General features: G+C 35.5%; 1 protein-coding gene across 5 annotated transcripts in view; it reads left to right on the top strand.

Moving 5' to 3' along the window:
- LRBA (LPS responsive beige-like anchor protein) overlaps positions 1–17,369 on the top strand; it is a 799,485-nt gene that overhangs the window by 760,534 nt on the left and 21,582 nt on the right. For all 5 annotated transcript variants that reach the window (XM_055111907.2, XM_063603583.1, XM_034959239.3 and 2 more), the window contains exon 53: positions 1,048–1,215. In XM_055111907.2, coding sequence (XP_054967882.2) covers positions 1,048–1,215 — 168 coding nt within the window. The remainder of the gene's footprint in view (positions 1–1,047; positions 1,216–17,369) is intronic.

Below are 17,369 nucleotides of genomic sequence, written 5' to 3'. Positions count from 1 at the left end.
CCCAGCACTTTGGGAGGCCCAGGCGGGTGGATTACAAGGTCAGGAGATCGAGACCATCCTGGCTAACACAGTGAAACCCCGTCTCTACTAAAAATACAAAAAATTAGCCGGGCGTGGTGGTGGTGGGTGCCTGTAGTCCCAGCTACCTGGGAGGCTGAGCAGGAGAATGGCGTGAACCCGGGAAGCAGAGCTTGCAGTGAGCCGAGATCGCGCCACTACACTCCAGCCTGGGCGACAGAACGAGACTCCGCCTCAAAAAAATAAATAAAAATAACAAAAAAGGGTGAGGGCTTTACTTTTTTTCTGACACCTTTACATGAACAACTGTTCTGTGTTTGAAGCCCTAGATATATAGTAAGTTTACTGGGTTCCTCTCCTTTGTCCCCAGTCATTACCATCTTGATTTCACCCTCAAGGAATTTTCATCAGAAAATTAAGACAAAGAATCACCTGGCTCAAATTGCAATCACAATATATTAGTTCTTTCATCATAATTTCCATATAATCCTGATTTGAAAAGGTAGAAGCTCTCCAAAGTGTCTTATATTGTCTTTGTATAGGTCACTTAAAACAAGAAATACATTAAATCTTCAGTAAATCAGAAATAGGTTTTTATTAGTGACATCTAAATTATGAGTACTTTTACAGAAAAGCAACTAAGTTTAATTTTGAATCATATAGAGTAACTCAAGAAAGTGTTAAAATGGTTCCAAAAGGGTTCTCCTGGGCCTGCTTTAATCAGTAAACATGATTCATTTGTAATTTATAGAAGCCATTTGTAATGATACAGTGCCATGGTCCTCAAGTATTATTTGTTGAAATAGTTTTAACACATGCCTTTCAAAAATGTTAACACTTTTCAATTGTTTTTTTGTTGTTCTTGTTAGCATGCAAAGAAAACTGTTAGGTTGGACCATGTCAAATTATTATAAAATCTGAATTATGACCATCAGAGTTCATATAGCTTCGTTGTTTTACAAGTTATCTGTTCACTAGAATTTTTATTTTTTTAATAGCATTTTTAAAGAAAATTGTTTTGCATTGCAGGAAGATTGATCCAAGTGGTGTTTGGCCATTGGGATGTCGTCACTTGCCTTGCTCGTTCTGAGTCATATATTGGGGGAAATTGCTACATTCTCTCAGGGTCACGTGATGCAACTCTTTTGCTGTGGTATTGGAATGGAAAATGCAGTGGGATTGGAGATAACCCAGGCAGTAAGTATGACTCATTTTTAAAGTAAACTTTTACAAGGATGTAGAGAATAACATTTTGCAGTAAAGTTACCTTTTTGTTATGGTAAAAGTGAAACAGGATTATCAAGTATTTTTTATTTATTATAATTTAAGAATGATCCAAATAGCCTCATTATCAATTTTGTGACCATTGATAATTAAAATCTAAGCATGAAATCTTATGTTTCATATTATAGGCTATTCTTATGATCCAAAAATTCTAGTTCTTCATTGGAAATAGCTGTCACCAAATAAAGTAGTTTTTATTCATGAAGATACAGCATAAAAAAGCAATCACATATTACCTTATTGAATTCATATTTTAAAAGAACAAAATAAAAATTATAATTTCATAGAAACAAACTAGTCTTGATAAAATTATGCTTTCATTTACGTATTAAAAAGATAAAACAGGTCATAAAAGGCCAATGTGGAATACTCAAATTGGCTCTTGGTTTTTCAGATGGGAAATGAAAATGTTCACCAACAGCCTTAAACATCTTTATGAAACTATGCTGAAGGCAGTAAAACAAAAAATGTGTAACCATTTAAAATTGTAATTCACAGAAGGCAAAAAAGGAAGCAGCTACCATTAAAACCAATCGCACACAGCTGCAGAAAAGAAATGGCTTTAGAAAAACACATTAAGAAGTAGGAAAAAACAATTAAAGGGACCACCTGAAAAATGAGAATTTAATTAAAATGATTATGACAACACTGTAGAATTCCTGCAAGAATAGCTTTAGATTTTTACTTCAGAAGGTAGAGCATTTTAACTGCTCTTAAATATTTACAGTTTCTTAATTTAAGGCAAGTTGCAATGTATTTGGTTAAGGAAGGATCACATTCTTCCTGATGACTTTACCTGAATACCCGGTCCTTGCTCTGTCACTCCACCCCAGATTGTGAAATGGTCTAAATATGTTTAAGTCCATCATATTTTGGATTGACTTCTCAAAGCTGTTCTTAAATGTATAATATTTGTATGAAAATGAACCTTTTTTTCAAAACATTTAGTCAAATGCTAGTATAATGTTAAAAGAAGTGTGTGTGAAGTATTTTTCAAAGCTGTTTCTTATTATGTACATTATAGACTTTGATGTGATAGGTAAATACAGTTTTTATTCAATGAACATCTAATAGATATTTCCTGTTTTAATCAAAAAAGGGATAATTTCCTATGCAAATAGGATATGAAAAATAATTTTAAGGCTGTGATGCTATTGATAATACAGACTTTGTGATCAAATTGTAGTGTGTGTATATGTCGGGGAGTAGGTGTACATGTATTTCACATTTATACAGACATCTCTGTAATTACAATAGAAATTACAAAGATGCAAATTTCAGGGATTTTGTTTTTCATATTCTTTTGAAAAGTACCATGTTCTTTTCATCATGAACACAATATTCTGGTCCTTCTTCCTGTCTGTCCTCTTAGAATAAGTGACTACTTTCAATTTCTTTTTTCTTGTTTCTGTAAATCCAGTTACCGAGATTCACTCAATTATCTCAGGCAAACCTATATTTAAAATTGATAATAAATCTACCATTTTGCTATTTATCTCAAAATATTTAAGAACTTTTTCTTGCCTTAAAAATGTAAGATATTTCATGCACAGAAAGAAATCTGAACACACATAGATATTTGGGTTCTTGGTTTCTTGTTTTATTTTACTTAATCATGTTCTCTATGTTATACACCATCATTACCAGTGTGTATTCTAAAAAGCAGCTAAAGACCTATTAGCTACACTTGTATGTAATTGCTATTGCATTTCAGAAAGTTAAGTATGCCTTAAAGTTAGGAATTTTCAGCTTTTCGCAAAGGAAGAAAGTATGATATATATCATGATATATGTATACATTTAAATATATTTTCATATGTTTAAATACTTTGTAACTCAACCTAGAGATTGTTTTTACATGCATGGCCTTTAAAAAACGAATTAAGTAGGACTGAACAAATCCTGGGGTTTGTAGTAAAAAAAAAATCTAAGTTCCAAGCTTTGCTGTGGTCCTTCTGTCTTGTCTGTAAAATGAAAGCAACAACAGAACTGAGTTAAGGTGTTATCAGAAGCAAAGGATGATTAGAGCAAATAAATCACCACAAAACACCATCTTCTTGGCATTAGAGTAAATATTATAATGTTATATTTTTCATAGCGTACTTCATCTATACCCTCTCATTGTCTGCAGTATGGTGGACGTTACCTCCTAGTAATGCTAGCAATGAAAAGAAAAACAATAAAAGAATAATATAACAGCACATCTAATAAAAATTTTAGAAAATTGTAATGTATCTTGACTGAATTAAATTACCTTTCTCAAAGTGAACCTTATCCTTTCAAGCCCCTGTATAATGTCTGATGCCCCGATTTAATTTTGCTTCAGCTTTGAAAGATGAATCCAGGAGAAAGACAAATAGGCACTTTTTCTTATAATGAGAATTTACACATATTAGAATAGAAAAATGGAAAATGCAGTCTACGCTTTTCAAAAGAAAATGACAGACAAAAACAAAGACATTGTTACCGTGTGTAAAGTTTCAAACATTCATGCAAGCTGATTCGGATTTTATAAGCCTCTGGCTCATTGATGGTTCCACAATGCAGCTGCTGAAGTCAGAGCTTTTCAGATGAAGGGTTTTAGGTTATGTGTATTCCTATATTGTACCTCTTAGATACAATGTAAATGACCTTTAAGAAGTGGTGAAGCGTGTATATACATATAATTGCAATATGTTCTATAAATGCACATTAATACCTCAACTTTAAATTTTTTATTGTAGACTTTTTCTTTCTTGAAGGAAAAATAGATAAAAGAAAACCAGGTTATTGCTTTTTCTGCATTTTATAGGTCTATCTCAGGGTTTTTTTATTTAAAAAATCATGAGAATAGGTAGTCATTTTACTTTCTAGGGTCATAAGCCTACATACACTGTTTTTTCCATATCTAATATTGATGTTATATGTAAAGTTGATAGCTGTATGACAAAGTTTTTAAAATATCATATTGTCTAATATTAATATACATACTGCTTTGGCAATCTCAGGCTAATTCAAACTGGATAAAACCTATAAATACATCGCTTCTCAGCCTTTTGGCTAAGATCAAGTGTAAAACCTATAAATACTGTAATTTGGGGCTTTAAAAAGTGTAGATGTTTTATGAAGCCTGCCTAGACTACATAGCAAAAGGCTTATTTTCCTGTATACCAGATAGTTTTTCATCTTTGACTCTATTGTTTTGTAATAATTATCTCCTGTGGAATGCAGTTTTTTCAATGAGAAGAAAAATGAATATAGGATTCCATTTAATTAGGGATTTAAAAAATGAAATTAACCAAGAATATTTCACTGAGAGATGTTTTGTACATGAAAGCATGGCATCTCTCTCTCCTTGTCCTAGTACTCTGTGTTTTAGGACTGAGCCTTGTCACCAAAGTGCTTTTCCTGAGATAGTTATTTCACCTTCAGAATAATGCTCTCCAGACTGTACATTTTTAAATTTTGGAGAAAATGTTCCCCAGTGCATTCGATTGATAAATAAATACTTTAAACTTTGACATGATCTTATTTAGATAAGCAAGATGAATATATACAAAACAGTTATTATTTATTCACTTTTATATTCATAAACATGGATTTAAAAAATTAAATGTTTATTAGGTATTTTTAGATATCTGAATAATATCTTTTAAAGCCACATTCGATCAGCTTCAGAAACAAATGGTTGCTAACTGTGAGGGTGTTGCACAGATTTGTGTGTGTAGTATTTCAGTAATACATTTTCCATTCTCGCATTCTGGTTTTGATTTGATTGAAAGGTGGCATTTTTTTTCTTTTCCTCATTGCAATCAGACATGCTAATCTATGTCAGCTTTCTCCTTTATGGGATTGGCGTCTACTGAGAAAAAAAACCTAACTTTTCTTCATAACAACAAGATTCTGTTCTTTAAGAATATTTCAGCACCGTTAATTAGAAAGAAGGTTTTATTAACCATAAGGCTAGCACTAACAGACCACAGAGCTGTTTTTGAAAGTACTGTATGCCATAGCTGCCCTGCTTTTTCTCTGTCTAAAACTTCATTTTGTTATACGCTCATCAATCACTTAAGTCATTACCGTAAATCCTACTGTTGTTAATTTTACTAGTATCACCCTAATGAGACATTCCTGCTATAATTAAAAATGAATTCTAACTTTAAGGCATTCTAAATTTTTTTTAATGAATTTAGAATGATCTTGCCATGTGACTATAAATACTACTGATACACATAGACTACTCATCAAGTCTGTAAGAAAAGTAGTATCATAACATGTCCAGGTGTGAATTATTTACTGGCTGCCTCTGTGCACATGTGCTTATGTGTATGCATATTTTTGTACACATATTTAGGAATTATGTCCTTTTTATTGTGAAGCCTAGTATGTTTTACTGAAGCTACTGATAAATTCTTATTCTTTGTCTTGCCAAAATTTAGGTGGATGTAATATAAACAATATTACTCTCTGTAAGTAGGTGTCCTAGAGCACCATCTGCTGGATGCATTTGGGGACTTAATGTTGGGAAACATGAAAATTGGTACTTGGTTAAGACAGGTGTACTTTGTTTTTAATTGCCTGTGATATATTATTTAAGGGTCACAAATGTCAAGGTATGTACATTTGTGTTGAACCATATGAGTCCTTAAAAAGAAATCACTTTACTCCTCCTTTTACCCTACCCTAACCTGGATTTGCAACTGTACGATAAATATTTTGTGTAAGGAAAAAGCAAGCACAATATTTGCCTAATGAAACAAAGCACCACAGTTGGTGATGAAATAAACTTGTTAGCTTCTTGATCACAGCTCTTCAATAAGTTACCGTTGAGGAAGTTATTTGGATGGTATTTTAAGTTTAGGTTCCTTATGTTCACTAGATTCTGAATAAGAAAGTAATGCTTGAAACAAGAAACCATTTTATACCTGGATATGACTCTTGATCTGATCCTTTGTCAGGAACAAGAGTTCTTGTGTGTGTCTCATCAAGACCTTCCCTTCTGGGCCTGCATTTGGAATGTACTGTCACACTACAGCTACCCTGTATTTTTATTTTTTCCTTGAAGCATTTATCAAGAAGCGTTTTCAAATGGTATGTTGGCAGTGTTCAAGTTCAGGTGACATTAAAAGTATGTCTATGAAATTCTCCAGAAGGTCCAGGATGTTTAGTGCTCCATGATGCAATGCAGGCCCTCAAGTTCCAGCAAAACAACTCTGTATTTACTGCTTGTAACTAATAGTAGATGTGGTAAGAAGGAATTATATTCATATGGCAAATGAATACAACCTTAATGTGCACCATATGCAGAGTGGCGGGGTGATATGCCAATATATCACATTTATTTACCTTGTTTGGTTGCAGAGAAAAATGACTGTACCATTCAGCCCATAGGTTATAGCCATATAAATATGAGAACAGAAGAATTGATGATTTATACCCTCAGATTGAGTATCTTCATATGTAGACCTTTTTAATAGTGCCATGCAAAAGAAAGTTGTCTTGACACTTTATGCTCATATGGGAAATTTAATTTCAAACAATAGTTGGCGTTAGTCTAAGAAAGTAAAAATTCCTTCTAGTCAACTAAACGTAGGATTCTTCTGCTTTTAAAATATTGCAGAACTCTGTGCCGGCGGGGGGGGTGGGCGCGGGGGGGTGGTCCATAACATTATTGGTAGAACTACCAAGGATACACTTAATTAAAGCTTCCTGGAACAACATAGTAGACTGACTTTACTACCTTCCAAAAACGCTCATTTCGTAAGAGAAATTCTACGACAGCTTTGTGCCTATGTAACTCACATTTTACTCTAGATATTACTGATAATTTATGAAAAGATAACCATTTTTATATGAAATTCAATATTTAAATCTCTGATTTTTTTTTTTACAAAGCAACAGTTAAACCCTATTTTTTCTAGTTACCTCAATTTTTATGTGCTATGCTCATTTATATGGCTTTACAGAGCAGAAGTTTATAAGTGTTAACAAATTTTTAAAAATTGATTTTCTTGGTCTTTTAACAGGGCCATTATCTAAGTATATCATTACATTTCATTTATCTGGTAATTTTTTAACAGTAATTTTTTTCACATTCAAGTGAGAAAATGAATGTGTTTGATAAGACTTCAGATTTTGGATTTGAAGTGTTTTTATATAGGAAAAAAATTCTCTGAATTGTTTCTGCCTTTTGTGACTTAAGGCTGCATGACTATTGAGCTTTTTAAGCTTTCATTCTTGTAGCTTGTAACTTTGCACAACTGAGAGACTGCCTTATTTCCTTTGGGTGAGTGGGGTCAGGAGTGTTTAATAGCTAAAGATATGAAACTCCTCTATAGTTTTCAGAGTCCCTTACTTACGTATTTTTAACAAAAGAACATTAAAAATGTTAAGGAGGATGTATTATAAAGAATTTTAAATAATTTGGGTATTTAGGATAAATAGATAAAACCAATTTTCAGTTTTAATTTATATTCATAAAAATCAGACAATGTTGCATTTGCAACAAATCTGGATAAGATTTCACTTCAGCAAATTTTCTACCTGTTTTCTTTTTGGGGGGTAGAATTTTACCATGTTTATGTTACCAGACACTCATATGCAGCTACAGGAGCCATAGCTTACCTAGAACCAAAGACCAAGCCCCTCCATGGGAAAACAACAAATGAAGTCTCAAGCAAGTAGGAAAAAAGAAGCACATCAGTTAAGTATAGTAATGATATGTCCATGTAATGAAGTCCTGTACAGGCATTAACAAAGATACTATAAATTTGTAATATTGACATGGAGGGATACACTCTTTGTATTGCTAAGTGTAAAAGATCACGAAGCTACATATATAAGTACCTATGCCTATATGTGTATACACTTGTATTCTATGTACATTTATGCATAGAAAAAGTATGAAATGATCACAAGACATATATTAGCAACATTTATTTATAGGTAGTGGGATTTGGAAGCAATTTTTCATTTTCTTCATCATACTTTACTGAAGTATCTGAATGTTTTATAATGAGCATGTACTACCTTGATAATCAGAGACAATAAAGATACTTTAGGCCGGGCACAGTGGCTCATGCCTGTAATCCTAGCATTTTGGGAGGCCAAGACAAGGGTATTGTTTGAGCCCAGGAGTTCAAAACCAGTATGGGCAACATAGGGAGACGCTGTCTCTACAAGAAGTAAAAAAAATTACCTGGGTGTGGTGCCTGTAGTCCCAGCTACTCAGGAGGCTGAAGGGGAGGACCACCTTAGCCCAGGGAGGTCAAGGCTGCAGTGATCTGTGGTTGCACCATTGCACTCCAGCCTGGGCAACAGAGTGAGACCCTGTCTAAAAAAAAAAAAAAAAAAAGCTATTTTAATTTGGGGAATGCACCAAATTACTGTACTGTACCTTCACTCCCCACTGTTAGCCTCTAGGCTGCCAAATGTTAGTAGTTGTATCAGAATTTATATGAAGTATCAAGGAGAGAACCATCTCTAATTAGCTTTTATGCAGCATAGGATGAAATATTATACTTTCAATGAAAGGAGTGTTTATAACAGAGTGAAAAAAGGGATCATTCTGTTGCTACTACTACTACTATTTTTTTTTTTAAGAGACAGAGTATCTCTCTGTCACCAGGCTGGAGTGCAGTGGTGGGATCTTGGCTCACTACAACCTCCACCTCCCAGGTTCAAGCAATTCTCCTGACTTAGCTCCCGAGTAGCTGGGACTACATGTGGGCGCCAGCGTGCCCAGATAATTTTTTTGTATTTTTAGTAGAGACAGGGTTTCACCATGTTGGCCATGATGGTCTCAGTCTCCTGACCTTGTGATCCGCCCGCCTTGGCCTCCCAAAGTGCTGGGATTACAGGCGTGAGCCACTGCGCCTGGCCTGCTGCTACTACTACTTATAGATGATACTAATGGGTGCTCACTACATGCCAGGCACCATCCTGAGTGCTTTACATATTAACTCATTAATCTTCACAGTAGCCCTGTGTGGTATCTACTGTTAGTATCCTTGACTTATAGATGAGGCATGGAGAAATTATAAATATGCCTTTACTTTCTGCCTTGGGCCTTGACACTTTTAGGATCTCCTTACTAGAATTATGGAAACTTGCCCAAGGGAGCTCACATAGCTAACAAGTGCTGGAGCCTAGATTTAAACTCAGGCAGTCTAGGTCAGAGTTATCTAAACTATACATTTAATTAGAATATCAGCTATAGAGAAGTTGATGCAATCCTATCACTAAAGCATTCTTAGTATTTGCAAGATACACAAAAAGACAACTGTATTATACTGAGTTCTTATGACAGTACATGTCATGGTAAGATTTTGTATTTTTCAAATATACATTTAAGGGGTATACTTTTAAGTATACACTTGCAGGTACACACTCATATAAACCCATTTTCTAATGTACAGTTGACTTTTGAACAACACAGGAGTCGGGGTGCCAACCCCCCACACAGTCAGAAACATGCATATAACTTTTGACTCCCCAGAAACTTAACTACTGAAAGCTTACTGTTGACTTGGAAGCCTTACTGATAACATAAAGTTGGTTAACACATATTTTGTATGTTATATGTATCATATACTGTGTTCTTATAATAAAGTAAGCTAGAGAAAAGAAAATGTTATTAAGAAAATCGTAAGGAGAAAATATATTTACTATGCATTAAGTGGAAGTAGATCATCATAAAGATCTTCATCCTCGTTGTCTTCACACCGAGTAGACTGAGGAAGCAGAGGGCTGGTCTTGCTGTCTCAATGGCAGAGGCAGAAGAAAATCCACAAATGAGTAGACCCATACAGTTCAAACCTATGTTGTTCAAGGGTCAACCTTAGTCTTAGAGGGTGATTCCCGTGTTACCAACATTTATATGTATCATAGAGAGGAGAAATGTTATATACCAAGGACTTACAGTTGTTCTTTGTACCAACATTATCTTGTCTTGCATTAATACTTCTAATATTATTTACAAGAAGTTGCTACTAAAATTTCCTGTCTGATGGTTGTTGTACTCTAAATGCAGCTATGGCTTGTCATCTATAGTCTATATGTCTAATCAAATTGTGATTTTTCACCAAAGAGACCATGATGAATAGGGGAAGGGAAAAGATTTGGTGAAGACGAAATGTATAGGACAAATTTCAAGTCGTTTTTCTAAGCATAATTAAAATGCAGTATAATTTCCATTGTAAAACTAGGAAGTTAATGGAAAAGGTTTAAGAAACATTTAATATCTAAGCTCATTTCCACTTTAGCAAAGCCATTTCCTTTCTTGATTTACCATTATGGTGAGCCGCATGAGAAAGCTTAGTATTCAGTTTTCACATGAATGTTTTGTAGTAATCAATTGTAACTAAATGGTACAAAAGGCACATGTAAAATAGAGGTATCCGTCTTTAGGAAATGACTGGCATATATTGTATAATATATTTTTGTTTTTTATCTATAATCTATATGCCTAATAAGTTCATTATGTATTTGGGCTTTTTAAACAAATATATTTTATTTCTTAATTTGTTTTCTATTGAAATTATTACTTTTTTTATAAAGCCAGGTTTTATATTTTGATTTTCCTCTATAAAAGTTCAGATGATACATTTTTACTAATGAAGAAAATTATATTGGTGGTCTTTAAGCATGTTAATTATTGTTAAATATTGATTTTGCATACAAAATTAGTTGTTACAAGTGGTATGGACTTCAGTACTATTATGTTGACCTTTACAAGCATAGATATTTATAATTATAATTTGCAGGTTTATAGTACAGTTGACAAAACCAGATCCAATGATCCTTTAAAATCAAGTTATTTTTAAATAAAAGGCTATGTTTTACTCCTTTCCTTATTTCCATAGTACCTCACATATCTTAAGAATACAAACTCAATAAATATTATTAAGTGAAGGAAGGAGTGAAGGAATGAATGGGTGAACAAGTGGGATATGTGATTTTCTGGCCCAGCCAGGAGTCATCTAAACTAACTATCAATTGGAAGAAATAATTTTAGTTGTACAAAACTAGGAATAGGAAAATGTTTAATCCCGCTTCATTTCATAATAGATGGTATTGAGAAAATGGAATGAAGAGGATTCACTCTGCTAATAACAACATATTTAACCTACAAGTGAAAACGTTATACTGCATTTCAAAGTGATCTGATTTTCATAAGAGTAAGGAGATGACGCCAAAACACCAAGAACTTCATTCACTTTTTATAAAGTAACTACAAGTTTGCCAGAAAATACATGTCAGATCTATTTGTACCTGGATTGTCACCTGTTTTCCTAAATGGATATAGGCCTTATGAAATATTCTTCTCACTGGATATTTATGAGCAAGATACTAGAGAAATTCCTCTTTTCTCTTCTTTCAGGTGTAATTTTAAGTGGTTCAGAGTCTGTTTGATAAATATACTTAATGTTGCGAGGGCACCAAAGAAACACAACTAATGAAAACGTTTGCTATTCTGCCAAGTGGTGTTAAAATATTTCACCTAATGTTTTAAAACATAAGTCCATTGTTCAATTCCCACCTATGAGTGAGAATATGTGGTGTTTGGTTTTTTGTTCTTGCGATAGTTTACTGAGAATGATGACTTCCAATTTCATCCATGTCCCTACAAAGGACATGAACTCATCCTTTTTTATGGCTGCATAGTATTCCATGGTGTATATGTGCCACATTTTCTTAATCCAGTCTATCGTTGTTGGACATTTGGGTTGGTTCCAAGTCTTTGCTATTGTGAATAATGCCGCAATAAACATACGTGTGCATGTGTCTTTATAGCAGCATGATTTATAGTCCTTTGGGTATATACCCAGTAATGGGATGGCTGGGTCAAATGGTATTTCTAGTTCTAGATCCCTGAGGAATCGCCACACTGACTTCCACAATGGTTGAACTAGTTTACAGTCCCACCAACAGTGTAAAAGTGTTCCTATTTCTCCACATCCTCTCCAGCACCTGTTGTTTCCTGACTTTTTAATGATTGCCATTCTAACTGGTGTGAGATGGTATCTCATTGTGGTTTTGATTTGCATTTCTCTGATGGCCAGTGATGATGAGCATTTTTTCATGTGTTTTTTGGCTGCATAAATGTCTTCTTTTGAGAAGTGTCTGTTCATGTCCTTCGCCCACTTTTTGATGGGGTTGTTTGTTTTTTTCTTGTAAATTTGTTTGAGTTCATTGTAGATTCTGGATATTAGCCCTTTGTCAGATGAGTAGGTTGCGAAAATTTTCTCCTATTTTGTAGGTTGCCTGTTCACTCTGATGGTAGTTTCTTTTGCTGTGCAGAAGCTCTTTAGTTTAATTGATCCCATTTGTCAATTTTGTCTTTTGTTGCCATTGCTTTTGGTGTTTAATTGAACAGTGAGATCACATGGACACAGGAAGGGGAATATCACACTCTGGGGACTGTGGTGGGATGGGGGGAGGGGGGAGGGATAGCATTGGGAGATATACCTAATGCTAGATGACGAGTTAGTGGGTGCAGCGCACCAGCATGGCACATGTATACATATGTAACTAACCTGCACAATGTGCACATGTACCCTAAAACTTAAAGTATAATAAAAAATAAATAAATAAAACATAAGTCCAATATAAATGCTAAGTGGTTAGCATAGAGATCTTGTGTTGCTTAAATGCAAGTTAGGTTGTTATAGTTGTCTCTGTAAGTTGGTATTGATATCTAGTATTACGTACTGAGAGAAGTGCCTCTGTAAAACCTGATGTGCCCTGGTATTTGCAGTCGAATTTGGGCTGTCTTTAATCTCATTTGACTTGTTCATCTTCCTTTAAGGCCATCCATAAAGATGCACTGGGTATCCTTTTCAGCCTTTGGTTAGGATTTGCATCAGTAGTCATAAACGTGCTCTCTGGACAAAGACACCCTTTCCTTTGAAGTAATTGCTCAAGCTTTTCAAAGCAGTCCTAGAAGTCTGTCCTCTTTCTCTTTTTATTTTTCTTAAAGAAGAGTTTGAAGTGTAGTCCCTTAAACTAGCAGCAAGATAAAATTTTCTCTCAGCATTATTGAAGGCCATGACAATTTTTCAAGCAGTAAGACTTTAAAAGGTTCTTAAGGGAATCTGTTATGCTTTATGGTCTAGCCTTTGGTAGATCCTACTATCTCAGAAAGCAAAGGTAAAGACTTTTTGTATCCCTTAACTATTGCAAATTTTTATCAAAAGAATTAACTTGATATTTTTCAGAAGATTTTTTTTTCTTGTTCTTCATTTGGTTTAGAGACTTCAATAAGAGATTATTGATAGTTTTGGCATCTTTGAAAAGTAATATATGGCCAGAATCATCTTGTTTGAGCTGATTATTTCTCCCTGGGTATTAACTATGTGGGCTGACAAGTAGTTGGGAGGGGCAGATTTCTGAGAACACTGCAGTGAGAATGAGTTATATGGTTCCAAGATTTTGTTTCTAGGCTTTCCAAACAGAAATGTACACAGATATGGAGGGATTTTGCCTTTCCTTTCTGTGGGATGTTGTCACTTGGGCTCTGCTGTGATCCAGGATGATGTATACAGTGTAACTACAGAGACATAAAAAGATCGATTCTGTGAGCCACATGTAAAGCCTCTGCTCTGCCTCCGATTATTCCCGCTACCCTCAGTAATTTCATTGCAAGTGGTTCCCAAAATGTCCATTGAACTTAAACAATTTTGACCTGTTAGATTTAAATCCCATATCATATATCTGCTATATTGAAGTGTAACTATTTCAAGCTCTTTATTATAAAACTTATAAAAATCAAGTAGTAGGTATTTATTTTGAACGTACTTTTTGATGAGGAGAAAATGTAAAGAATGCTCAGTCTGTACAGCAGATAATAAAGGGAATACAATCTTTAAAGAAGATTGGAAACAGCATTTCTTAGAGGAAATGACATATCTCTCCTTATATTGATGTATGTGGGTTTATAGAGGCCAGTAATGTACATTTCCTATAGGTGAGGAAAGTTAAGTAGCACTGTCTTTTTACTGGAAATCCAGTGACTGTTTGTAAAACTGGTTACCTGAGAATCTAATGATCATAAGTCTACCCTTATGCTTTTAATTTCTTTTTCTTTTTTTCTCTCTCTCTCTTTTGTATTTCCTGAACTGTCTAACCTGCTGCCGGGATTAGCAAACATTTTGCCAAACTTTGAAGCCAAAGTCCTAGCATTGAATAGTTCCTTATTTAGAGATCAGGCCCTAGGAAAAGAAGAAATTCTTTTTCAGTTTTGAAATTACTCTGCATGTGTGTGTGTTCTGATCTGTGGAGTGAAAAATCATTTAATAAAGTTTGGATTATTGGAAACTAGTATTTTGTAAGCAAAGCATAATGATAAAAATCTTACGAGTTTACAAAAAAAAATAATGCTTATATCTTAACCCACCTTCTGGAGTTAATCACGAGGCTTCCTAAACTCTTAACTTTATAGTCATAGAAAATGCTCAGTATTTCAACTCCTTTACATTAAAGAAAGAAAGAAAATTGACAGCAATCCTCTCCCTTCTTCCACCATGCTCCCAAGAATACAAAAAGTCAGCATTGATGTGCTTAAGTGACATCATCCTCTGGGACCACCATTATCTATCTGTCCTTTGTTTACTTTGTCTTATACTTAGGATGCCTTCATTTGCCATCAGCTTTCCTTCAAACCTTCACTTTCCACTGAGGAATTCCAAGACAATTCAAGTTAAAACACAAATTTCACCATCCATGAAATGGTAACTTAAGAAAAAAAAAAAACAATCACACCAAAAATATATTCCTTAGATCTTAGTGATTTTAATTGCTGGTAAAAAAAAAAAAAGTTGCCAATGGATCTAATTAGACAGTAATTTCAGAAACAACATTGTATGGTATTTTTGTGGAATGTACAGCCTTCTGGGGAAAAGGAAAACCAAGAATCAGGGCTAAAGTATTGATAACTTCTTATTTTATTATTTTTTTGAGACAGAGTCTCGCTCTGTTGCCCAGGCTAGAGTGCAGTGGCGTGATCTCGGCTCACTGCAACCTCCACCTCCTAGGTTCAAGCAATTCTCCTACCTGTTAGAGGTGCACACCACCACACCAAACTAATTTTTTGTATTTTTAGTAGAGGCAGGGTTTCACCATGTTGGCCAGGCTGGTCTCTAACTCGTAACCTCAGGTGATCTGCCCGCCTTGGCCTCCCAAAGTACTGGGATTACAGGCGTGAGCCATTGCGCCCGGCCAATAACTTTTTAAAACAGTATACTTCTTCCTAAAATTTGTGGATCCTGGCTGGGCGCGGTGGCTCACGCCTGTAATCCCAGCACTTTGGGAGGCCGAGGCAGGCGGATCACGAGGTCAGGAGATCGAGACCACGGTGAAACCCCGTCTCTACTAAAAATACAACAAATTAGCTGGGCGCAGTGGCGGGCGCCTGTAGTCCCAGCTACTCAGGAGGCTGAGGCAGGAGAATGGTGTGAACCTGGAAGGCGGAGCTGGCAGTGAGTTGAGATCGCGCCACCGCATTCCAGCCTGGGTGACAGAGTGAGACTCTGTCTCAGAAAAAAAAAAAAATTTTGTGGATCCTAACAGAAGCTTAAGTAGTTCAGATTGGCTTACATTATTTGCTTTATTTCTTTAAAATTTTCCCAAATTTCTGGACTTTGTAAGAAACAAAATTGCTCTTGTGACAAATTCTTTGTGGCTTGGGAAATGTCAAGTCAACTTTCTAATTAAGGTAAGTTTGCCTCCCAAAGAAGTGTTAAAACTTGGAATCAAATGAAACGAAGCCCCTTGTTCTGCCTATCCCCTTGCCTCTTTGTATGTTATTTTTGGTCTCCCTTTATCACTAAGCCTGTAGGCTAGGTCCAGCAGCTGGCTGCACATAGCACTGCCAGTGTGGTGCAAAGTTCCGTGTGACATTCCTTCAACTTAAGTCTCACTCAGAATTACCTACAGTCACCAAAGCCTTGAAGGACATTGTAGGGACATGGCCGTGCATTATGTACTCTGGCACATGCATTGGAACTGTCCTGTGAAAAGCTAGACCTGAAGTGACTGCTGGCTCCAGGTGAAGTGGGGCTACAAGCACAGAGACCAGACCTCTCTTCAGGGCAGAAGCCTCTCACCTTTTCTTGTTCATGGACCTCTGTCCATTCAGTAAAACTTATTTTCCTCCCCTGCTACCTAGAAAAACAGGCATGTAGATATATTTTGCATAAAATTTCAAATAACCCAGTGACCTACTGGAAGAACCCTTGCTTTGGAAGCCGGGTTAGTTTTCTGACAGCAGCATTTGCCTTTCCAAGTACAGTAGGTTTCCAGTGGGTTTCCCCTGAGCTGCTGAACTTCCTTCCTCTGAGTGGGTGACTGCTCCAAGGATAGTCAGGTGTCTGGGGTTAAGATACAAGCGATTCTCTTCCACAGAGTTCCATAGCTGGTGGTAGCCACCTACTCTGTGGGCACATTTGTCTCTTCTGGATTACACAGTGTTAGTTATCAAGCATACTATAAAACCAATCCAAATCAAGAAATTGGGAATGCTAATAGAATCCTGCTCTCCATTTGGAAAGACTTTTTGTGTCTTTACCTTTAGAGACTATAAAAGTAAAGGATCCGTTTAGTCTTCAAATCATATTCTTCAGGCTAGACATGGAATCCAGTTTATCCTTGTGGCTTGGCACGAACCCATCCACAAATCAAGCCCATTACCATTTTACTTAGTCATGGTGGGTTCCTTATTAACCAACCAACCAACCATACGTTTTCTTTTTCGTTTGGGACAGACATACAGGATGACTTGTTCTTTCAAGTTGTGAAAGTATTTGGCAATATCTGCCAGTTTTTGGATACTCCTCCTCTATCTCCCCTTCTCTACCCACTGCCCCTCATTTTCAATCACTATCTGTAGACTTATCTGTAAGAGTTTGGTTTTTTTAGGTGTTTCTTATGTTGGGTTTTTTTTCGGTTACTTGAATGAACCACAGAGAAATATATCCATGAAATTTATATATCAGAAAAATACATAAGCTTAGTAGAGAGAATACATATTTAAGAGAGGGGCTGCAGAATTCCTGTGGGGGTAGCAGAAGTCTAGTTCAGACTGTCTTCATT

The sequence above is a fragment of the Pan paniscus genome, chromosome 3, assembly GCF_029289425.2.
Source record: "Pan paniscus chromosome 3, NHGRI_mPanPan1-v2.0_pri, whole genome shotgun sequence".
NCBI lineage: Eukaryota > Metazoa > Chordata > Mammalia > Primates > Hominidae > Pan > Pan paniscus.
The sequence above is the reverse complement of the archived record's forward strand: the minus strand, read 5'-3'. Positions and strand labels throughout refer to the sequence as shown.